This window comes from Dicentrarchus labrax, unplaced genomic scaffold (genome assembly GCF_905237075.1).
Source record: "Dicentrarchus labrax unplaced genomic scaffold, dlabrax2021, whole genome shotgun sequence".
NCBI classification, from domain to species: Eukaryota; Metazoa; Chordata; class Actinopteri; family Moronidae; genus Dicentrarchus; species Dicentrarchus labrax.
The window spans coordinates 24,702,012-24,727,483 of NW_026136715.1; the positions used below are offsets into that span (position 1 = coordinate 24,702,012).

At 40.5% G+C, this 25,472-nt stretch overlaps 2 protein-coding genes across 6 annotated transcripts in view; one reads left to right on the plus strand and one right to left on the minus strand.

Moving 5' to 3' along the window:
• Nucleotides 1-1,749: 1,749 nt before the first annotated feature.
• Nucleotides 1,750-18,716, plus strand: LOC127377741 (carbohydrate sulfotransferase 11). 2 transcript variants are annotated; one of them, XM_051425894.1, is made up of 4 exons: nt 1,750-2,292; nt 13,313-13,389; nt 14,109-14,270; nt 14,652-18,716. In XM_051425894.1, the coding sequence occupies exons 1-4, from the start codon at nt 2,199-2,201 to the stop codon at nt 15,330-15,332; spliced, it is 1,014 nt and encodes a 337-aa protein (XP_051281854.1). In that variant the 5' UTR covers nt 1,750-2,198; the 3' UTR covers nt 15,333-18,716. The 2 variants fall into 2 exon arrangements, with proteins under 2 accessions (XP_051281854.1, XP_051281853.1); XM_051425893.1 differs by having other exon boundaries at nt 1,752-2,292; nt 14,106-14,270.
• Nucleotides 18,717-19,505: 789 nt separating this feature from the next.
• The window catches only part of LOC127377740 (solute carrier family 41 member 3), a 31,746-nt gene continuing 25,779 nt past the window's right edge, over nt 19,506-25,472 (minus strand). For all 4 annotated transcript variants that reach the window (XM_051425891.1, XM_051425889.1, XM_051425890.1 and 1 more), the window contains one exon: nt 19,506-24,580. In XM_051425891.1, coding sequence (XP_051281851.1) covers nt 24,407-24,580 — 174 coding nt within the window. In that variant the 3' untranslated portion in view covers nt 19,506-24,406. The remainder of the gene's footprint in view (nt 24,581-25,472) is intronic.

Below are 25,472 nucleotides of genomic sequence, written 5' to 3' on the forward strand. Positions count from 1 at the left end.
CACTTGTAATTAGCGCTGTTTACTTGTGATCTGATCACAAGACACATTTTTTTACACTTTACACTTTTTAAAAGTGTAAACAGGGTCTGAAAGTGACAGCAGTCAACTCAAACAATGTAATCAGTATGATCAAGAACTGCTCCTTTTAATATTTTGTAGACAACTGCATTTAAGAACAAAATATAGAAAGAAACATGCATACCATCTTGACGTGAAGGCTTTGCGTGCAGTTCTGTATGTTAATGTTTATGGCTCTGTTATTTTTCATGCGAAGCATGCTGTTTGAAATGTGCTATATACAGACAATAAAACTGACTGACATGTCATGATGCAGTGAGCATATGGTGTGGGGCCATACACACACTGTTGCACAGCTGATCTTTTAAGGATAAGCAACATAGACAATCTCTATCCAAGTCTCTGACAGATTGAATCTATATGTTGGGTTCTTTTAGACATCAACTGTGTTTTCAGTTGTACTCTAACTTGATATATTTGTCCTCGTCCTCCGCTGGTAATGTGATACAATTTGTCAAAAACGTTCCCCTCTGATTATGATATATGATGCATTGCTTGGATTCAATGCTGCATTATAATGTCTCTGGCGTGCACTGTAAATGTGCTCTTGTTCAGAGGGGGCTTTTGATTCTAGTATGAAAAAGACAGGGAGAAAAAAGCAATTTATAGAACTCCTTTGACGTCTAGAAAGTCTGGCAGAGTGGAATTTGAGCATGTCCAGACAGTGAAGTGTCAAACTGAAGAAAAGGATACTGTAAGAACTTAAGGAGTAAACTGTTATTTTACATAGCCTAATATATTTTTGGAATTATTTAATTAATTTGATGGATTGCACTTCATGATTGTGAGCAGGTCTATTACCTCATATTGCACGATGGTGCACAAAGCAAGAACTGGGTCAGTACTGCAGCCATATTAAGTTTCTAACAGTGACACAACAGAAGCGCTGCTTTTCTCTGCAGCTTCTACCTTTGCAATCCTCAATTTCAAATGGTGCTAAAAATAAAAGGTGGACTAAAGATATTTGGTTTTTTGTTCCACAGCAGGTAAGATCAAAGTGGTGTCCATATTACAGTATGTTTATTTTCTGCCTATTTTGGTGAATAATCTGTCTTGTAGCCTATGTAGATATTGGTCTATAGATGGTCACTTTTTGAATTTATGTCCATATAATCCTATTTTTTTCCTAATGTATGTAGAAATAGGCTATAGTAGTTCTATGTTTATTTTTTACTTATCTTTGGTTAAAGCTGTATGTCTGTTATTCCTATCTCTATATCTATTGGAAGTGTGTGTACGTTCTTGGCAGATAAAGCTGATTCTGATTGAAAGTATTTATTAGTTTTGAAGTCTTAAGTGGCTTACATTTTATGTTTTTTTAATTCCTTTCGGATGTTGTAATTTATGAGACCGTACAAACTGTACCTCGGTCCATGTTGAAATCTCTGTGAACGAGTGTGATGCTGCCTTAAACTGCTCCTCGTAAGCCGGTGGTTCAACCGGCAACCTTTAGGCTGAATGTTAACTGTATTTTTTTTTTTTTTACCACAGAGTGACGACACATCTTTATTGTATTATATCTCTCTGCATAACACCTGACAGCTGAGCATACATCACATGGAAAATCCGACTTTCTGAGTGTAGGTTTAATACTTCCAGCACTACCTGAAGGCAGCACAAGGGTGGGCGCGAGAGAGGGTGTGTGTGACGTCATGGCATGGTGCACCGTCCATGTTTGGCGGAGGAGAAGTTTGTGTAGCTTCGGCAAACTCTAGACACCATTGGTCCGAGTAACAACCAGAGTTGAGGAGAAGCAAACTAGTTTGTTCATGACTCTTCATATCGCTTTAGGGCTTGTCATATGAACGTAACGTTATTTAATGCTTCATTTAAGGTGACCTTGCTTAATTTGTCATCACTATTGATTTAAAGTTATCTAAAAAAAAAAACGAGCGGGCGGTTTTGGATTTATGTCCCACTCACGTTCAAATGAATGTGTCTATCAGTAGCGTTATAATAACGTTATTCCTGGATGGGCTGTTGGGTGTTTTACCCGCAATTAATAAATAGGCTTCTAATTCTTCGGAGAGTCTCGCATCCTCCCGCGGGTGGTCTTGTATGAACCGTGTCCAGGCAGCGTCGAGGGGTCGGGGGCTCCGCCAGCAGAGCCGGGCTTCAGGATGAGGATGCCCAGAGAAGGACGCCTCTTTCTGGCTATGTGCCTCGGCTCGCTCTTCGTTCTCGTGCTTTACTTCCAGAGCATCACCAAGCCAGGTAAGACCCCACTCATACTCTGTGATACAAAAAATAACGACGCTAACCGAAATATTGGTTAGATAACGGTTTGTATTGAAGCATTACTGCCTGAAGTTAGACAGACAGTGAAGTGGCCATAGAGAAAGTAAAACTAAACTGTCTGCAGCATGCGTTCACTACACTTGTTGGGTGTTTAATTGACTTTTTCACGAATGGTGAAAAATGCAGTGAAAAATGGCACATGATATTTATGTATCGAAAAAGTGTAATTTTGACACAATTAACTACACTGCCACACCTGTGTGTTAGTGTGCATGTGTATAACAGATGTCAGGCAGAATGAAATGTGAATGAAATCGAGTATGAATAAGCTCACTGTGAACAGTTTGATGTTTTGGAAGCCCCCCTCCGAGAGACCCCCTGCATTCCTCGGCTTTAACCCTCCTCTACTCTTCTTACCTCTCCTCTCCTCTCCCTTTGTTTCCTGGGCTGAGCCTGTTCTGGACATTGAAAGACAGATCGGCCCCCAGGGGACTGCAGACTCTCAGGGAGAGGAGTCGGAGCTCAGTCAGAGAAGAAAGAGGTAGAGATGATTGTTTTGTGCTCACCAGACTTGCCGAAGCAAAATGGCATTTGGGCACAGCTAAGAGGGTGGAAGAGCACTTGATCAAAAAAGAGGTGTTTTTCACGGGTTTACTAAAAAGAGAGGGAGGGAATGGTGCAGAGAGGAGAAGCCAGGGCCGAGTTTTTGGTGATATTTCAGTGCAACAGGAGCTCCTCAATGTGGGTTTTTGTTGAAATGGATAAGTAGTGAGATCAACTCTGCATAGCGTGCTTTCTTTGGGTGAAGTTTCACAGCTTTGGTGAGACACTCATCTGCAGTTGTCACAAAAGATGATGATTAAGAAATGGTAAAACATTAAAAAGCATCATTACACCCATATTTGTCTTGAATGAAGCACGCGCCCCATGATGGAACAGTTCAAAACCTCTGGTATAAATCACCTTTTATAGACCACCACACATAGAATATATGCAGGGCTGTCAGTGGCAAACACACAAACCACATGTAGTCAAACCTACAAGCAGCACACTTTTGCACTCCCACTGACCCCCCCTCCACCAGCAGCAGTGTATGTACCCTATATACTGCCTGATCTGTTTAGACTTGTCTGCTTTACAGCCCCACCAGCAGACCACATACAAAGCATGTTGGAGCCACACTAGAGAGGACTAATTCACAGGATGTCAACAAGGCACAGGGCGTCCTTAATTACTGTATATCTAGTCAGAGACGTTTTGAAAACTGACACCTAATTATTTGTTTAGTTCTGTATTATCTTGGTCATTTCTATTCCTTTTCATTTCTCACTCCTGGTCTGGAGTACAGTGAAGTGAAACAGGAGAGAGGGAACCAGCCAGTAGTCCTGAACTAGATCTAATCTGTCACAGTATGTATTTTTTATTACTTTTATTCAAATATGCAATCAAATATTAAAAAAAAAAAAGGTTTTTGTATTTTTAAATACATTTCAAACGTTCTTGCCAGTGTTTCATGAGATATTACATTTTTCATGCTTGCCACCCAGATCACTTTCTGTCAAAACAGACATTCAGAGCCCCAGGATGACTCTTAAGAGGGACTTTGAATTTTTGAGACCTGACAACAACACCCCCCATTTACCACTGATGTTGTAGACAACCTGCAGGCTGTCACACCTTTCGTAGGCCCGGGGAAAATATCAAAATGTGGTGTCACGCCTCACACTGAGTGAGAATGTCATGGTGCGAAACGCCAATAGTTTTTGAAATGTGTTTTCATAACGTGTTCATTACGGCTGTCAAGAAATATTCTAAATCTGACGGACAGGAGTCACATCGATTGAAAATGAAATGTTGTGGTAATGATAGCAGAGAGTACCCAACTTGGAGAGCACTATTTGCACTCTGAACAATCTAAAAAGCCCCATTTGGAAATTATTCAAATCATAGAAGGAACTATATCAGCTAATGGGGGCGAGATAAACGTGTACACAACTGTAGGATTAGTAAAGTCGTTAAAAGGAGAGCTATGAATGCTTGAGCAGAACTAGTGTACATTTAAATGTATAGCGGGTAATTACATGAGGAATATAACAGATTTTAACTGGGTTGAGCTAGAGCAGCAAACATACACTAACAGCAACAAAGAAGCACTGGCAACTGGAAATGATACACTGACTGTAGCACCTCAGAGGGGGTCACTTCAATTGGTCAGTAGATGGCATAGTTATATTGGTTGGATTGGTTTTTGGACATAATGCTCAAAATGAGATATTTGAATAGTTTGGATCTGTGTGATTTAGCACGGTGCACATGTTTCTCTTTCTTGAGGTGTTGGAGGTTTGATGTTCACACACCCACCTTAATATCGACGATGAGAAATGTGAGTTTTCTTCCAGTAATGTGGCCTGATTGTTGGTGGCGAGGTGGGCGCTTGGTTGAGATTAAGTTGAAGAAAACAGTGCTGACGGTAATGAGCTTAACTCTGTGGCTGGCACTACAGTATCTGTCCCAGTGTTATGAATATAGGAATAATTAGATAGATAGATAGATAGATAGATAGATAGATAGATAGATAGATATTCCTTTATTTGTCCCACAATGGGGAAATGTGCTGGTTGTTAAACAGTCTGACAGCAGCAGGAAGGAAGGACCTACGATATCTGTCCTTCACACATTTGGGGTGAAGGTGTCTGTTGCTGAAGGAGCTGCTCAGTGTAGTGATGGTGTCCTGCATGGGGTGGGAGAATTAAATACACACTTACCTGTGAAGCCTCATTTTTTGTACAAGCTTACAAGTTTTCGTCCACTATATCTCTAGACTATTTTTCCTCTTTTCTCTGCTTTTTTGCTCATTTCATTGCCTTCAATAAAACCCTCATTTAACACCAGGTTCTGCCAAGCTCCCCCTACATAAAAAGGGAGAATAACACTTGCTATAGCTGCAAAACCATATAGTATGAAGAATGTCCTGTAGTTGTGAGCTGAACACAGGCATTCTAGATGTCATTTTAAATACTCTTGTGTTTTCAGTCCAGTTATCTTACATAACCACTTCTCCCAATTAAGCTACTGTTGAATACCGTACAGGAAGCCCAGTGTGTATTATTGTTGTGCTTCCATTGTCTGCCTTCCTATGCCAACACCCTGGGTTTGGCACTCAGGAAAGAAATATGAGCGCTATCTAGTGTACTATTGTGAGTTCGATTGGAATATGTCACTTTATTTTGTTATTCAGTTGCTGTTCCTTTGTGGTTGAGATAGTGTAATTTTAAACACTGCATGTTGGTGAGATAGAGTACTTCCCCTGGTTAGAATTGTTGTTAAAATGAGATCAGAGGTGTTCAAGATGCTGGATGATATATGATATGATATAGCATGGTGTCAGATAAAAAAAGTATAATTTACACATTAACTACCTCAAAAAACCTGCAATAGCAGCAGCCATATTGGATTATAGAGCTGGAACCATTAGTCCATTTTAGTTTAATTTATCAGTCGATTGACAGAAAAAAATCAACAATTTTCATAAACGTCATTTATCAATTATCATTTAATTGTTTTGTTTTTTAGGTAAAAGTGCCAAACATTCACTGTTTCAGATTTCTCAAATGGGAGTATTTAATAGTCCTCTATGATAGATTAGATAAGGATTTACGACCATCATTTGAAGACATCACTTTGGGCCTATAAACTACCCTACCTACTTATATACTATAAATAACCGTTAGTGGCAGCCCTTTTGGATTGAAGCATGAAGAGAAGATTCAGGTTGTATTAGTGATGTTGGCCAACGTGCGTTTAAAAAAATGTTTCAACGATAAAATACAATGTGCACATCAGCAGACACATGTTACTATGGCTACTTAATTGTTTGATTTCCCCAAGCCAGTGTAAAAACATTTGTGACACACAGGAAATTTCCCTGAGATGTGCTATTTCCAGTCAGCGTCTCTTATTAGATACATCATAATTTGAGCAAAAATAGAGATGAACACCCAGTTTCTCTTTCCTCTCAGATTCTTTTTCATGTGGTTGCATTGACTCAGCAGTGCTGGGCCACAGTGTCATTGTGTACGTCGTTTGTGTTACTATGCCAAGTACCGTAGCTCGGCGTGGAAGGGTGGTGCACAGTGTGTGCTGAGGTGGAGCAAACTTTTGAGCATTTACAAGACAAGTGAAGTCCACACTTGTGCTAACAGTGCTAACTTGACAAGTCTTCAGCCGTGCTGTTTGACACAGGAAGCCATTTTCTATCATCACCCTGAGCAACACAAACAAACTTGTTTTCAAATTTCAAATTTTGATAAGAACATGAGCGATAATGCCACTGAATTTAACAAGTACAACAAGTCATTCTTAAATCAACCCACATATGGTTGTACTTAAAATGGCTGTATGTCATGTTCTGTTTGCATCATGGCATGGAAACCTAACTGAACTGACACATGTTGTCCTCAAGCAGAACCAGGGCTTGTGTCTTGAGGTTTACTTTTGGTAGAATCATCATTTCTGAACCATGAACATATTCTCTGTTTATGGTGCAGTTTGCTCTACATTCACCCTCCAACTTTTCCACTTCATTTGCGAGGCAGTTGTACATGGCTTCACATACTAGAGGCTAGGAATAACTCTTCTCTCTCTTTCCCAGCTATGGAGGACAAAAGTGAATTGTCTGATCAAGCTGAAATGCCCACGGGCACCTGAACAACACATTTTAAAAAGCGGTGGTTCTCCTTTACGCTGTGCCACTGTTTCAGGTCTGGAGTGTTCTGTCACAACGGTTGTCACACATTCTGATCAAATCTGAGCTGAATTTAAAAAAACAACTGCCACAGATGGATGACAGGTGTTTGAAGATTGTTTTTGCTAGATATCACAGATGCTCTACACTATAGTTGACAAAAGCAGAATCCACTCTGCTGGTTCCTCTGACAGCGATGGATTCACAACTCACACTTCTAAACAGGCAACTTCAAGGCCTGCTCTGATGTGTCTGCCCCACACACACAGTCTGTGCACAATTCACATTGTCATTGTTTTACCTAAACATACTGTAAACACACTGTAATCTTTGTGACTGAACACGTATTTACCCACAAACACGCTTGTTCACCCCTCATACACATCCATTCATACACATACACAATGTAATCCTGTAATTGAACACACCAGTGCTACTTTATGCGCATGCATGCACGCTGCCACTTATCATCTGACCCTGGCATCGGTGCGGCTGCTGGGAAACAAACAAAGAATGTTGTGATGCCTTAGAGGTCCCCCACATTGCTGGCGGCTCTGTAGAGAGCGCTGTACACCACATGCTACAACTGCTGGCTATTTGTTCTGCCTCGCTCTGCGGGCTGTATCAAAAAGTCTATTTGTTAATATCCCTAACATGCTTTATCTTGTAAATCCTTAATCCATCTGGCTTCCGTCTTTTTAAAACCGCTAACGGTAAGGACTTTCAAAAAGAGGAAGCATTAAAGCAAAGTGGATTCATATGCAAAGACAAGAGCTGGAGGTTTTGTGTCTGAAGTAGTTGAAAATGATGTTGTGGTTTCTGTGCTTCAGTGATGTGTTGCCGTACTTCTCCGTGGTTTCAGGTATGAAGGAGTTTGTTAGTTAGCTAGCAAGTAGGGCTTGGTGTTATAAAGGATGTATACGCTGATAATAATACAAAAAAACATTCAAAACACATTACATTGCTTGACAGCATAGTAACAACCAATCACATCACAGAAATACAGCTATTTCATACCGGTCATTCCCCAGAGGCACAGTGGGGATGGTTGAGTTAGCTGAACACTCCTTATGCTGTTGTTTTGGTTATCAAAAGTCCGGATACTTAGATGGTAGAAACAAACACTACTTCTGAGAAAACTCAGTTGCGTGTGCACACAAAGTAAAAGCTCAGTATCCACAGCAACTGTAAATGTAACGACCTCGGTGGTGTGGCTTTACCCTGGCTACTGAAAAGTCAGTTTGGCCACTGGGTGGATGAGACAATCTGAAAAAAGGGGCTAAGTTGCTTAAAGTCTGACACGAAACAGGATGGTGTGTATTTAGTATGTTGAAAACCTGTGGCAACAGATGGGGAACAGCACTAACTAAGGTGATGGCCTCACATTCCCTGGAACGAGTGGCAAGGCTGTCTAACTGTCTAACTAAGTGTAACATCACTGTGTGCTTTTCCTTGGTTAATAGACACATCGAACATAATGTAGACAGATAGGCTGAAAATGAAGCTGCTGAATGTATCTGACCCAAGATACACGCTCCCAGGCTGTAAACATTTATACTGGATTTATTCTGACAACGCTGAGACAAGATTTTTATTTACTGTATAATTTGTTTCTTTAAATTGATTTCCTGTCTTGCAACTCATACAAGACCTTTTCACTTTTTTGCTTGTGAGATTAGGGAATTTTAAAGCTTAAGGGAAACTCTGAGCTCAACAGAAATAGGTTTTGCGATATAGTGATATTGGCTGACAGAAAAAAAAATATTGTGATAAAATGTGTTGCCCAACCCTAGTATAAAGTCTACAAGCATTATGTTAGTGTAGTGACTTTAGCTTCTCATCCTGGCCCTAACATCCCTGCTGTTTTCAGTGGTGAATAATAATCCAAACTTGTTGGGGCCGCACCAATTAAGGGGCGCCTCTCTGCCCTCATGTCTAACCTGAGTGAACTCGTACGCCATCAAACTGAGGCCTTGTAATGTTCACAGAGAATTAGAGGGGTTGCAGATAGAGGGTCAGCCTCAACTCTTTTTTTAGGTGCAACTTCTTGAATGAGAAACAACATGGTTGTTGTAGTAACTGAATCCAGAGATCTGTTCCATTTTTGATTTGCGAGACCTGTGCTGTCACAAACATAATGAGGGTAAGAGTAAGATTACAAGGAACTTCCTTCCCCACTACAAAGGATGTGGCTGATCGTAAAGTCACCTCATCTTGTTGGTCTAATTAGCACCATCTGCAGCGCTTAGCACGTGGACGCTGTGACACGCTCTGAATCAAGCTGCGCTCAAAACAAACACACAAAGTCTGGCAGCCTGTTAATCCTGATAACCCCATTGTCTCCTCCGGCCTTCAGTTGTTTTCATCGGAGACATCCTATTTTCCCTTTCAGTCACTTTCAGTCCTCCCTTGAAACAGACCTTTTTATATACCTCCATCAAAGCAAATTACGTTGTGGTTTTCTTTCAAATAATGGAAACTTCCATTACGTGGCCCTCATAAAGACAGGCCTTTATTTCAAGTGCAATTAAGTGTAATCTTACCTCTAAAATAGTAAATATTTACATTATTGATGCCACAGAATCCTCTGTGTTATTTATAATGATCACAGAGGGGGAGAGGTATCTGCCAGCTGAGGAGGGCAGACATTCTTATTGAGAAAAGATAATTTTATAATAATAAGGTTTTGATGTATTGGGCCCACACACACACACACACACACACACACACACACACACACACACACACAGTGAAAGCATTGTACTATATACTTCTTAACATACTTTGTCACTATCTCTTTGTTAACTGATCAGACATACGATAGTGCTGTCTGTTTATAATGATCCAGACCAGTACGAGGGCTTAATGGAACCTTGTTTGTCTGGGAATATAACATCAGCACGGCTTCACACGCCATACCAACCAGACCGACCCAGGTTCAACACGGGCCTGTTTGTGTGTGTAACAAGCTCCTCTTCAACTGTCAGTATTGTATCACTTCCTGGATTTGAGAGGAAGCGGTGGTTTTCTGGTGTATGTGATAGAACACACGAGACAGAAGCCTCTGAAATGCACGTTTCCATTTGACAGAGAAAACACATTTACCGCATGAGTGCAGATAAAAGCTTTGATGCACTAGAAAGGATTAAAAAAACCTTATCTGTCCTTATACAGAAAGGATCATTAGAATGATTTTATAGTGTAATGTATAGAGTAACAGATTTACAAATCAAGTGTCAGTCTGTGGGAAGGCTGTCCTCCGCGCCGTTCATTCATTCCTGATAATGGACACCTCATCGGGCATTATCCCTTACATCACTCACGTTCCACTGTCATATACCAGTCCACAGAATTTCTGACCTATTCCACTTCTTATTATGATTTGAAGATGCTCCAATTTCACTGGCTGATACATACCGGTGCTGTGCCACTCTTGTTTCAGTATTATAGTGCTGATTCGTAGTAGGGTTGTATGAGATATATATATGGTATGATAACCTTGCCACTGTTGTCAGAATGGGTATATGACAGCAGAAAATGAGGCAGTAGAATGGCAGCGACAAACATTGTGTTAGCATCAGCTACTTTCTGATGTTGGTGTTGCTGACGATGTGGGGATGTTGTGACATAGCTTAGATCAGTTTTGAGCTGTTAGCAAGCTGTTACCAAGTTACTTTTACCCCACTTTTTAGGGCACATACAAACAGAATGTTTGACTTATTAAAGGGCCTGAACCACACTGTCTGTCAAACAGCCTGGAGATATCACTGTAGCTGAAACACTTCCTCTCTGTCATGTGTTTATGTAAAACAGATATTAAACCATTAATACGAGTAGAACCTCCACAAGTGTCTTTTGACCTACTTTCCTGCTTCCGAGGAAGTGTCCTGAGTTTGCTGAAGGCTTAGCTCCTTAAGATGTGAACTGCAGTGCTGTTGACTGAGAGCTTAGGACACTTCATCCATTATATTCAGTCCTAGCTGCAACTTCAGTTGTCTCATTACTATGCATTCAGTTTCAAACCTCTGGGATGCAGTGTGCTGTGGCTGTGACACCTCCAAAAACTTCAGTTCATCCCACTACATCCTATTCCAACAGGAATGCTCTGTGGCTGTGATTCTCAGAGTGCTGTACAAAACATTTTTATCATAGATGTATACATCATTATATGCCTTATATCCGTACATGGCCTAAGATGTGGATTTTATATGTATCCAGTAAAGCTTTCAACACAGTCCAGCAAGACTTAGATCTCTATCTGTGCGTGTTCAGATGATGTGGCACAGATTGTCCCAGAGGAAGTTGAGGATTTTGATGGTTCATGTGAGCTGAGGCAGAGAGGAGGGACACTGCATCATGCTGTCACAATCTCACAGTTCCTCTTATAGTAAATGCTCAATCACCAGTACTGCAATTGTTCTCTTTTTCTGTTCTCTGATTCCTCAAAATGGCAGGAAGCGGTTATGATTTGAAGTTTGATTTAATTCTTGAACAATGGTTTGTAAACCGTATGATTTCATGAGACTGTGGTCCAAAGCTGACACAGAGATTTATTAAATTTGGGTGCCATTTGAAAACAGTTCTGAACTGCGAGTAATGCAAACTCAGCAGAAAGAAGAGAAACAGTGGGAGAGAATAAGGCTCTGTCTCCTTCTGGATTCCACACTAGCTAAGCACAACCATTCATTTTTTTTTTTTTTTTACTGCTAACTGATATGCTTTCCATATGATGGTATGTCGTTTCCTCATCATTCCATAGACCCTCTTTCAAGTACATTCCCCCATGCTAACAAACATGACACACATTCCAACTTCCAGCTTTGCATAAGACGTAAAGCAACCCGAGGCATTGTTTAGCCACATGTGCAAAACAAATCACCTTTCTCACTCAGTTCCATTAGCTGCAGACCCAAACACTGCCATCGGGTTTGGGTGGGAGGTGGAGAGGAGGGGGATGGGAGTGGGGGATGGAAGGGGAAGACAGATGTGTTTATAGAGGCTGGAGGAGGGAGGAGAGACGATAACAAGGTCTCCATCCAGATAGAAGTTTTAACTTCTTCAAACCAGCAGGTCCATCATTATAATATGTTATGAGGCCAAGCATTGTTCTAACCCGCAGCCCATCGTTGCTACTTGTTTATCGTTGTTTGGTTTCATATTGTTTGTAAACTGGTAGTGTGTGGTCTCAAACACGGTTTTGTACCGTTTTGTAGTGTGTCGTTCAGTTAATTTGATGTGCATAGATAACTCATTTCCTAAAGTGTAAAAATCAAATGAAAAGAAGAAAGAAGAAGAAAAAAAGTTGCAGCTAGAGACAACAAGAGACTGTAAAAGTAGAGGTGTAAGTTATGTAAGAGTTACAGAGAGTTTGGAAGGAACACACTGTTCTTATGGAATCTGTAAATGAAAGGAGGGAGGATTTTTTTTAAAAGAGGGATAACGTCATGACAAAGGCAGAACCAGATGAGGTTTGGAAAGTTGGCTCTGACTGACCTTCCCCATAACGCTGTATGGACATCTTTATAGTGTAATTTAAACCTCTGTGCAAACACATGAGACACTGTAAAATAGTGTTTCTCATTTGTGACCCACATATAGGCTTATGAAAACATAAAGACTTCAATCAGTGGTGACAGAGTCAACAAAGCACCCGCAGTGAAAGTTCACCAGATTCTTTTGTTGACATGAAACACACGACATTGAACAGATTTACTGTGGTGTTACTTTTTCACCTAAATCCTGTGAAAAAATGAGAGATGCACTGGAACGATGCACAGATAAGAGAAGCAGAACTCTTCTGTCCAGTGTGTAACATTTAGGAGGATCTATTTGCAGAAATGGAATATAATATTCATAGGTATGTTTTCATTAGTGTATGATCACCTGAATATTGGAATTGTTGTGTTTTTGTTACCTTAGAATGAGCTGTTTTTAACTAGACACTGCAGTTCACTGTGGAGTCTGCCATGTTGAACCGCCATGTTTCTACAGTAGCCCAGAACAGACAAACCAAACATTGGCTCTAAATTGGGTCTTTCACATTTTTTGTAAGTTTCCTGGCCTCCGTAGTTTCTCCTACACACTTTACAGCCCGTTCTCATTCCCAGGTCGACAAATACAGATGCCAGTTACTTACAGTCTGCTAATTCACCCCTAGATGCCACTACATCCTACACGCAGGTCCTTTAAATTGTGTTTTTTGCTGCATCAGCTGTAATCACTTGGATTTTTGATGTATTTTTCTAATTGTAGAACTTGGTGTGAAGACTGGCAGCAGTCCAGGGAAAAGCAGGAGAAGTCCACTGCAGACCCTCTACAATGGGGACCAGGTGAGAACACACATAAAACATCAATTTGTGCAAGGCTGACATTACATTTTACATTTGCTTCTTACGCCTTAAAAAAGACAGATATTAAAGTCTAGAGGCAGCTGCCTTTGTACCACAATTTAGTTGTCCAGGTTTGAGGTTTTTGCAGATGTGAGCCACAGAAACATTACTGACATTGGAGGGGAAAAAAGTATAGTACCTGAACACTGAATATCTTATGATGCTTATTGTCACATACAGTTTAAGGTTGATTGGATATGATTTTGGGAAGTGATTCAAAGGCATTTCTGAGTTCAGATTGGAGCCAGAGTCATTTTATGACAATGGAATAAAGAACACACAAAGCCTTCTCACAATTTCCACTCATAACGCTAGAAGCAGACATATCAAGGCAGCACAGATACCAAACCTCGTGCATCAAGGTGGCAGGATTGAATGGGTATTCCAGGGATTTAGTGTAACAATTCCATAAAGTTAGGTTTGCTGAGTCATTGGGAGAAAATTAGGGCTGCACAGTTTACCACCACCTTAATTTGTCTCTAAACTATTGTTTCATTCTTTTTCAATGGCACTGGTTGTAGCATTTGTTCTGGACACACAACTTGCCTGCAACAATTTTTAAAAAGTTTTTCTATTTCTGCTTCTCCCTTGCCCAATCACCCATTCTGGCCCTTTTTGATTGGTCCCCTGCATCGTCCTGATCACATCCCTACAAGCAGCTGGAGCTGTTGTCAGCTCAGAGGTCCCTCCAAGGCCGCAGGGAGCTGTTGGAGCAGGCATGTCTGAGCCACACGAGGAAGCGGCAGGTGCTTTCGCCTGAGGATCTCAAGCACCTCATTGTGGATGATAAACACAGCCTTATTTACTGCTATGTACCCAAGGTTGGTTACCATGAGATCAAGTAGTGCATCTGAAGGTTTTCAAACTGTGAGGTGGGTGGGGGGTCTGAATACGTAGACATGATGCACATAGTATCTCTGATGTTCATTGCAAATAAACTTCTATAAATCCGCTCAGAAATCACTGTTTATAACTGCAGAACTTGCCTGAGAATTATCACGTTTGGAGTATCAAAGTAATCCAGTGATAGTTGTCACAGTGTCAGAGTTTGAAAACCTCCGTTCCAGACTACAAAATATTTTGCTATATAAGTAATAAAATCTTTTAGTTCAGATTGCTGAGAGTTTGTTTCAGTTATAAAAGATGTATGAATGGATTTTGGGGCTTGAAATAATTTCCTCCTCTTTTCCTATCACTTCTAGGTAGCCTGCACCAATTGGAAGCGTGTCCTTATGGTCCTCACCAGTGACGGCCGCTACACCGACCCCCTTGCCATCCCAGCGAACGAGGCCCACGTGGCAGGTAACCTCCGCACGCTTTCCGAGTTTTCTGTCCCCGAGATCAATAAACGCCTTCGCAGCTACCTCAAATTTATCTTTGTGCGGGAGCCCTTCGAGCGCCTGGTGTCGGCCTACCGGAACAAGTTCACCCGTAGCTACAACACTGCTTTCCACAAGCGCTACGGAACCAAGATCATCCGCCGGCACCGGCCCGACCCGGAACCTGAAGCGCTGGAGATGGGGAACGACGTTTCTTTCCATGAGTTTGTCCAGTACCTCGTGGACCCTCGGACCCAACGGGAGGGACCGTTTAACGAGCACTGGGAGCGGGTACACTCCCTCTGCCACCCCTGCCTGATCCACTACGATGTAGTGGGGAAGTACGAGACTCTGGTGCCAGATGCTCAGGCTGTGCTCAGGTTGGCTGGAGTGGAGGGAAAACTCCAATTTCCAACGTCTGGCAAGAGGACCAGCACTGATGGCAACATGGCGGCACGCTTCTTCAAGCACATCAGTCCTTTTTATCAGAAGAAACTGTTCAACCTGTATCGAATGGACTTCATGCTCTTCAACTACTCCACGCCAGAGTACCTCAGGACTTGATGAGGGGTGGAGAGGAAGAGGGTTAACAATCAGTACCGCGGATGGACCTGTTGTAATAGGTCACACCTTTCACATCCCGGTCAAGACTTTTTGTCAGTGATGGATCATTTTGCACTTTTTGGTTGTACAATTTTCATCCCTGCCTGAGTTGTTCGTCACAAGCACAGACTTGTCGCTATGACTCTCCAACAAAAACTAGATTTTCTGGTTTCAGTGAATGGAACTTTGCAAATGGAACCAATTTCTTCCTAAGAAGGAAAGGCAGACAGTTTGTGCCGTGATACAAGCATTTGTCATATTTGCTTTCCAAAGTGTGAAAAGTGGGTATTGTTTTGACGTTTAGCAGAAGAGAATGCGGACGATCCCAGAATGTGTTTGAAAATGCAGGTGACACATGAACTGTCCTTTCTATCTGGGCTTCAGGTTCAGTTAGAATTAAAAAAAGTATTTATTTTTCATTCGCCTAATTGCCATTCACCTAGAAATGGAGCAAATCTGTCTTTGGCTTTTAGTTTTTGTTACATGTGGTCGTCAACTGGGTGTAATATGCCATACCAGCCTCCCTGCGGTGCCCACTACACTAAAGCTTTTATCATGGCTTATTTTTCTAAGAACTAATGAGCAATAAATGAAAATCACACTTCAGAGGAGCAGGTCCTCCTCTTGCATGGATAGGTGAATGTGCTGACTGTGAAGCCAAACACAGCAGATTCATTCAAAGCACCTACAGCACAACAATAACTGGATGGCTTTTATTTATGTACGTCAGCGCATAAAGTATTTATTGTTATGGAAATCATGTGGTAGCAAGAATTTGGGCTCATGATTGGTGAAAATGAATTTTATATGGAAGAAGGGAAGGGTTTCTCTTTTGTAGAGTGAATTTTTGTTGCATGGAAAGTTACCTGCTGTCTTGGCTTTTGCACGTAAACTCATGCCAAATAGAAATGCTCCGGACAATTTAGAAATCATCCTATCCTACTCTTTTTTTTCTTTTCCTCTTCTCTGATCAAACCCTAGTTCAAACAAGATTCCCTGGGCTTGTCTTGTCAGACTTGTCACAGCACTCGTTGACACTATCTGAAATCTGAGAATAACCCCCAGGCAAACTTGCAGTCACTCCTTAATTCCAGTGAAAGCTTGTTGCCATCCCTCCTCTATCACTGTCTGCATTTAGCTCTGGGCAGGTAGGCTGAACAAACAACCACATAGCTGTGGTCAGGGCTGGGCCCAGCCCAGCACTGCCCCCGGTCAGAGCTCTCCTTGTTAGGGTGAATGCAGGCACCTGAAGGGTTAATCCACCTACAGTCATCTCCACTGCAGGGCCTTGTTCAGCAAATGGGATGGAATTTACGGTAAATAATACGGAGGGTAATGTAGGAAAATATTTATTAATGGCCTGTACTGTGAAAATAATTGAAGGGGAACTCCACCGATTTTACACATAGTAGCCCATATACGGGTCTTTGGGTGTTCTACTGTGAGAAGAAAGTTGTACAGATCCTTTTGTGGCTCCAGAAGGAGCTGTGTGATCAATTGCCTTTAAGTGATGTCACTTGAGTCAGCCTCAGTTGGGAGACAAGACTGAAAAGGAAAAAGATCTGTGGGGTGTGCAGTTACATTAGCCGCTACTAGCATAACACAACGACTCTCCGATCAAACTGATGGTGGTTGAGTTGCATTGTGGGCAATGTAACCGTCAGGGAAGAAAAACTGTCCATCACAAGTCTGACAATGTTAATGCTATATTGGTGGTGTTCGCCATCATTTCTTGGAAGTAGTTCAGTCAGGATCACTTTTGTCAAAAGCAGACTTTATTTCCAAATGCAGTATGTTCTGGGACCCCCTTCCATGTGCATACAATGGAAAGCTTGAGACAAGGAGAGCAGCAGCAAAGACCCCCCAGGGTACATAACAGAGCAAACATCAATAGGAACAGAAATGACATTGATTAAATCCCCTGGAAATCACCTACTGCTTTTGAACTAAACTAACCAAACTCTAAACTCTAAAAAAAAAGAGTTTCAGAATTTTCTTTCTGCTTTTTCTATGATCAGTAACAAATTACATCTTTCCAGAAGAACTGCTAGGGATTTACTGGGGAATAATGGACCCATAAATAAAGTTTTACCATAAAATCTCACCCTAGCCTCACACCCTTTTGGCTACACTGATATTGTCAGTGGGCCTATTGTTGTTTTGTGAGGAACTCCTTTTACCCAGTCGGATCCTCATTAGGTCAAATTGTTTAAAAATGAAGACAACAGCCATACAGCAACTCAGCTATGCTCTTTCTAATAATTCCTACCATTTCCAATTGTAACGAGTGACTGTTTCCAGTCTACTCATCACTGTTAAGCTCTGACTCAGAACATCCTGGGGCTACCCTGATTATCAGGACACCAATCTGGCCTGGATGAATTGAAAACATTGAATGCTGGCATTAATAGGGACCCGACATAGCTAGTTATCCTCAACAATAACAAGGATTCACCTCAAAACAACAAAAGTAATCATTTTCATTCATGTCCCGCAGTCTGGACATTAGTTCCAGTTTAGCTTAAAAAGCGTGCACAATTGTGTTAGTGCCTGTCAAGACATCCTGGCACTGAACTAGCAATTAGTCATTTATTTTTCTTCCAGATTTCTTTTGTAAAATATTGCGTAAGAAAATGGGCCCAGGCTGGCCCACTCTGGAAACATTGCTTTTATGTTTTTTTTGCCTGTATTCATGCTGAGAAGTGCAATATCTGTGTGTGAGTATCTGTAATGTGTTAAAGCTGTATCTTTATAAGTGACTTCCTCTTTAAAATGTGTGCCATCATGCTTATGCCACATTTGATTTTTCTGTTTGGCTATGATTACAGCCATGGATTAGAGGATTTTCATTTTAATGCTCCCCTGTGTAGCAGTGTGTGATTTAAGCCATCACTTGCAAGAAGATGTGACTCGCCAAAACCCAATCACACCCTTCATGTTTTTTCTTCCTGCTGGCTCAATGACACGCTGCACAAAATATATGTTTTACCTTTTCATTTCTTTTTTTTTTTCTCCTGGAAAATAGAGAATAACAAGTAGCTTGTTCTTTCAAAGGGATAAAACAGACTGTATATCCATTTTAAACAACCAGACGCTGCTGTGTATAAACACAGCTAGTCAGCCGTTTCTGTAGAAATGTTACTTTGGTCAGACCTGTGACTTTGTGAGTCATTGTGAAATAGGGAACAGAGCACAATCTACAAGAATCTGTCACGCACTGGTTTGCCTTTGCCAGAAAAAACTGTGAATGTGATAACTTGATAAGTGAAGTGCACTTGCTGATGGTGATGATGATTGACTGGCTGGTTACTTTGACGTTTCAACAAATACAATCCCTTAACAGCTGCACTGAGTCTGTGTGTTATATTCTTGTTTCTTGTTACAAACAAAGTTAGTCAGACTCTGAGACATCCTCCCAAAGGCAGCTTTTCCCCCTGTGATGGTACGGGAAGCTGTCCACAGAGTTAGACAGGACAAAGATGAACTTGTTTTCCTCAGCACAGTGCTTATGAGTGGTTGCAGTACTGGATGAACAAGACATCCTTGGAAGAAAAACAGTCTTTCCCAGGAGTTGAGTCCTGCAGCTGAAAAATAATCTGGAAAAAAAACTTCCAGTTGTGAGCGAATTGAACAGTTTTTTTAACGTTCATCGAGATAAGCACACAGGTGGAGGCAATTCTCCGTCCAGAGAACCAGAAGAAGAGGGCGCAATAAGAATTAAAAGAGCGCCAGTCAAACCTCAAACTGTGAAAAGAAATTAAGAACGCTCCACTGAAGTAAAAAAAAAAAAAAAAAAAAGGCAGCCGACAAAAACTTCAGATCTGTGTGGAGTGATGATGAGGAGGCCGTAACCTTTCTCAAATTAATACATGAATCAAACATTTCTACATTATTTTCCACTGTTTGATGCCTGACTGCCACTCTTTCAATTACATCATCGTTAGTGTGTCTTCTTCTTGTGCAGGTTTAATGGCACCCGACTGGAGAATTAGCACCACCTGCTGTTTATCGCAATGTACCACCCTTTACATAATGCATTGCTGGTGCATTTGATGGCAACTCAGTAAGAAATATAAAAGTCTATACATGCTGTGTCTTTAGCTGAGTTTGGTGATGATGTCAAAGTAACACGGATGTCATTACACTGTTTATTTTTATTAAAATATAACTGTTCATAGCCACAAAATTACATAATCACTCACCAAACATTTGTCACATTTTTAGATTCCACACTTCATTTTTGAGCACACACAAGACAAGACATAACATGTAGGTGTGGAAGCTCAGGTGACAGTGAACACAGCAAGATTAGAAAATAAAGGCATTTAAAAGCCCCTAAAGTCTTAATGTGGCAGTGTTAACATTGAAGTACAGTACAAAGGTTTGCCTACAGAAAGCAAAAGAGAAAGGACTGCAACATTTAAATAAAGCTACTATTGTTTTGACATTGACATGGCTGTAGATGGGGAGGTTTTAGATAAGACACAGTAGACATTAACTTTGTTTTCAAGGCAACTTTAGACTACTTTTAAAACAAAAGTGCAGGTTTGCAATTGGGTATTTTGCCACCACACTCTTTTACATTATAAGTCCCTCCAGGAAGTTGCGATGTTTCGACTGCAACAGTTATTGCAAATTCTATCTTGCAATTTTGTCTAATCACCGCAACTTTTTTGCATATTTGACCAATCAGCGTAGTTTCTGGCGAGTTTCATCATCGTCATGCAAAACGTCGAGCCATACGTCACCAAATTACTGGTGATGTTATTCTCAATAGAACAAGTTGCCTTCGAATTTTAATGAATTATACAAAAAGAATTTACATTTTCACTTTCTTGCAATTCCACTGCAAAAAAATACTTAAAAACATCGCAACATGCATCGTAATCTTTTAAGAAAAACTGCCGTGAAATCAGATATTTTAGGCTGCAACAATCAACCCCCCAAAAAAGTCCACCAAAATCCTGGAAGGACTGCTTAATACCAAATAGGGCTGGATGATAAACCACATTTTTCGAAGGAATATTTAGACATTTTGGGAAATACGCTTATTCACTGTCTTGCCAAGATTTAGATAAGAGACTGACACCACTCTTGATTCTGTATGCTAAATGTGAAGCTACTGCCAGCAGGCAGTTAGCTTAGCATAAAGATTTGTTGAAGGAGGAAACAGCTAGCCTGGCTTTTCCAAGTTTTGGAAATTAGATGAATAAACATATTTCCCAAAACACTTAACTATTCTTTTTAATTACTGTCATTATTACCAACATGAATTTAATCATCAGAACTTCAAATAAAGTATCTGACTTCCATATATCTACTTTAAAAGGTCCAGTGTGTAAGATTTAGTGGCACCTAGTGATGAAGTTGCAGATTGCAACCCATTGAATATCACCTTCCAAGTGTGTAAGAGAATCAACAGTGGCTGCAGAGCCAGTGTCTGTTCTAGGCTACTGTAGAAACATGGCGGTTCAACATGGCGGACTCTGTAGAAGAGGACCCGCTCCCTCTGTAGATAACAACAGCTCATTCTAAGGTAACGAAAACAGGATTCTTATTTTCAGTGAAACATTCCTATGAATATTATATTCCATTTCTACCAATAGATCCTCCTAAATGTTACACACTGGACCTGTAAGAGTAGCTAGATCAAACTACGACATCTAACTAAACAGATAACTGACCAACAAGTCTAGTCCAGTAGACTCTTTAACTGGTCAGACTGTAATTAATTTGGTCAAACATCAGATGTGAGGGAAATGATTGTAATGGTGTATTAAAAAAAGGTTATTACAATCGTTATCTATGTAAATGTGATACAGATTCAATGATATATTGTCCAGCCCTACTGATTAAGACACACTAATGTGCTGGTACAACTAGCTGTGGTCTAGTTCTCACAGTATCACAGTAAACACATAGATCTCATACAGTAAGCTCAGAAATAAACTGTGATTCAAATAGTACATTTCCATATTTGATTACCTTCTAGTGTAGAAAGTACTGTGTAACAGTGTCACAATAAAAGCTTTTAGCAAAGCACTATTAACACTGAAATACTTTGACAAGAAGATTATTGACAAGACAGGCTGCTTTTAGAAATGCCTCAGATTTCAGTGATTATCTCTAAAAACACTAGTAACAGCAAACAGCAAAAATGTTCTGTGACTTCATGAGTGCATTTACACACACATTTGTGTTGTGTACTGTGTTATTTTCAGAAATCGGATAAATCTTTGAGACGAAGCTCATTTACGCTTAAACATGACTTTAAATGTTAAACTGTGTTTTTATACTGTGTTACTGTGTGTTTAGACAGAATGAGAAGCAAATTTAAGACATGGGGCAATTACACACGAATTTGACCAAAGTGGCGTAGATTGGTGTGAAGACATTAAAAACGTACAGAGGCAAGAAAGTAAGTGGTGGAAATATAACTGGAGTTCTGGATTCAGTCTGTCAGAAAACAAACGGCCCAGTGGTCAAATTAGTGCGAATTATGTAAGCTGAAAATTTGCTTTACTTTCTGTCTGAACACGCCTGTAAAATGAACATATGCATGTACATGCACTCACTGCTGTAATGATGAGGTTTTATGGTTCTGACAACAAACAGTAAGGCTTTTTGAACCTCCATTAAAGGGACTATCAGTATCAAGTAGTGAGGGAATTCCCAAGATCCTCTGCAGCTACACAGCCGATGTAACACAAAGCTGGGCCGATGGGTAAAACAAATATAGAGGTTTTCTGCAACAGTTCACTGCAGTTTGTTTTGTTGTTTTTTTAAATTGAGTAGCAGCATAAAATTTAAAATAAATAAAATATTGCAAAATGCTTTTTTAAATATTGAGACTGCTATACAAATAGAGAGGTGAGGACACATTTTCTGGGCTTCACAGTGCGTTGGAACATTATTTTTTAGGTGTCTGGGCAACAATTTCTAGCATGATACAGAATCTGAAAAAACAGTGTCACTGCTTATAATTATTACTCTATTGTTTGCAAGTGCCACATTAATTAGCTCATATATATCGACTGTATGTGCAACGAAAAGTAGTACATCATCTGCATATGAGACAATCTGTTTTTGTGATGGATCTGGATTTTTACAGGATACACATAGGTCCCTCTCTCACCTGTTTGGTATTTTGGTGACTTGCTATGAAACTTGGAAAAGGAACAGCTGTCAGAGATGTTTGCTCAGCGCATTTGGTACCACATGATTTGTACATGAGCAGATGCTATTACAAACCTCAAAGAAAAAGTTGGAGCCATTTTGGAAAATGTTCTTATTTGCTTTCTTGTTGAGTTGGATGAGATGATTGATAACAATGTCCATGTTTGTATGCTAAGTATGAAGCTAAAGCCAGTACATGACTAACTGAGCTTAGCATGCCCCTGGAAAAAGGGATAAACAGCTAGCCTGGCATTGTCAGAATCTGCCTACAAACACAGCTCACTAATTAACATGTTATATCTCATTTGTTTAATTCATATAAAAAAAACAACACAACTGTAATACGGCAAATTGAATCAAATTTGTTTAAGTCGTACAAAAACAGAAGCGTTAAAATTACTAAGTGTTAATTAGTGAGCCTTAAAAGGTGTTGGTAGGCGTATTTTGTTTCCTTCGGAGGGAACCGGGCTGGCAGTTTCCAGCAGTTTTATGCTAAGCTAAGTTAGCCGACTGCTAGTAGTAGCTTCATATTTAGCATACAGACACAACAGTGGTATTAATCTTGTTATCTACCTCTCAGCAAGAACGTGAATAAGTGTATTTCCCAAAATGTTGTATAGTTCCTTTAAGCTTTTAGTAGCTTTTTTTCCCACTATTCAGGGCAAACTTTCTATTTTAAGTATGAACGTCAGTAGGTGCCATCACAGGAGGGATTCTAGATACATACAAATTTGTAGCTGTCAAGAACTTGCTGGTGGATACCCTCCCTCCTACAGTCAAACGGTCTGTGGTCAGTTCTGTTTGGCCCTTCACCTCATTTCACAAAAAAATTCTCCAACAAACACAGCAACCAAACATGTTATCTACCATTTTCAGGCATAGTATACCAACTAATGATGAATCTGCACCTTCAGATCAGTGTCCACTTCAGTGTTTAAGGTGGAACCGCTTTGTACCGTTCTCTACGCCGTGACACTGTCAGGTCAGAGGTGATTCCATTGCACGTGAATGACACAAACTCCCATTACATGCACTGATATCGTCTTCTTCCACTGTGCAGCCATGCCATTTGTCCTTTGGTCATGGAATTATCAATTACCCCCTTCTGTCTGTTTGCTTCTGTTACAGTACCTCAAAAATGAACTTGCAGTAAACGATATGAAAAGATTGAGGATTTTTCATGTGATGATAAAACATTCCGGTGTGTTACAGGTACGTAACCGGATTTCTCATGAAAACGAAACCTGTCTCATTCATTCTAAATAAGTCATCATGATTCCAAAATTCCAGTTAGTGTACTACATACGTCAACTTCCATCAATGCATAGTATAGCCCACCCAAAACATGGACCGATTCAAGTCTGTTTGTTCTATCCACAAGTCCAAAAGTGTCCACAAGCAGACCAAATGCTCAGCCTTGCTGCTATGATGCAAAGTTGCTACATATTCCTCTGATGAAGCCAAAGAGATGAACTGACAGACGAGGTGAGCACAGGGCCACCACTCATATTTAGTCAGGAAATCTAAAAGACAGACAGATAAAGAGGAATGATCAAATAAAGTTCAATATACTGTAGTAGACGCTCTGAAGGACAGAGAACTAAAACTAAATTAGATTGACTGGACGTGTTCAGACAGCAAACCCTTTACCCAGATGGATGGGTGTCACCTGTGGCGTCTCATCACTGTAAAGGTTTGAATTTGTGACAAAGACAGATTCCTCAGTATTAACTGGCCCGGTGATAACCATCAGAAAATGCTTTATTGTCCGATCAAAAGCATCTCTGTGTAAATGTAACAAAATTGGTGCAACAAGACAGATAAGACAGCTAAAAGTTCAGTGGTAAAGGGGGACAAATTCAGAGACCCAGGCTCTGAACCAGTGAGACGCAACGGAAGCAGAGGGCCAGAAAGCCGGTGCCTAGCAGGTCCCCCAAGGCGGTCAGGTAAGGGATGGAGAAGTTGTCTGGGTCCAGACTCCGTCTCCACATCACACGGATGATGAGGTCGGCAACGTAAAGGAGGATGGCCACCTAGAGGGAGAAGAAAACTGAGCTGAAAAAGCTGCTGTTAGAGAAAAAAACAACCCAGAAAGGCTTTGACAAAATATTTTTTATGTTAGAAAATTTGTCATATGTGCTGAAAAAAATCTTTAAAATAAATGCCTCATAAAAAAACATTACAGCTATTTCTTTAAGGAATAGGTATGGAAAATACGGGTTAAACAAACAACAACTCGTCGAACTATCCTATCTTTGACTATTCCATGTTTTACACACTTCTACCTAGCCTTACTGACCTAAACAATGCAGCATTATTAAAGTAGGACGACCTACGAGAGAGCACAACAACCAACGACACGGCACAGTGATCAGCACATCGCTGTATGTGTGTAGCCTATGTGGAGAGTGATAGATCGGAAGAAAGTGTATCCAGCTTGGCACAGCGCTCCAGGTGGATAAAAATGGTATTACAGGTGAATGTTAAGATGATGGAGCACAGAGGTCTCTAACTGAGATTCTGGTAGGCTAAATCCAAGTAATTTCAAATACTTTCCAGACTTGTGGCAACCCTGTAGTTTGTTTATAGTAATGTATAACCAGTTTAAATAGACAGTTCAAAGTAATGGATGGATGGTTGAACTGTCCAGCTCCTGTCACTCCAAATAGCATGAACACAGTGACAATTCAATTCACTTCACATTCCACTTCATAGTGTTACATAATATCCAGTTATAGATAGGGCTGAGGGTGTACGTCAGACAAAGAAAGGTTGACCAACCACTGGACTATATGTCTAAGTGTGTTTCTCTCTGTACCTGCCTGTTCTGTGTGTTATTTTATCTAGGCAAGTGATCTCAACCAAGCTCACCGAGCAGTGAAATCATTCAAAATCTAAGTCAGCTTTTCTGGACTCGGGCAGATA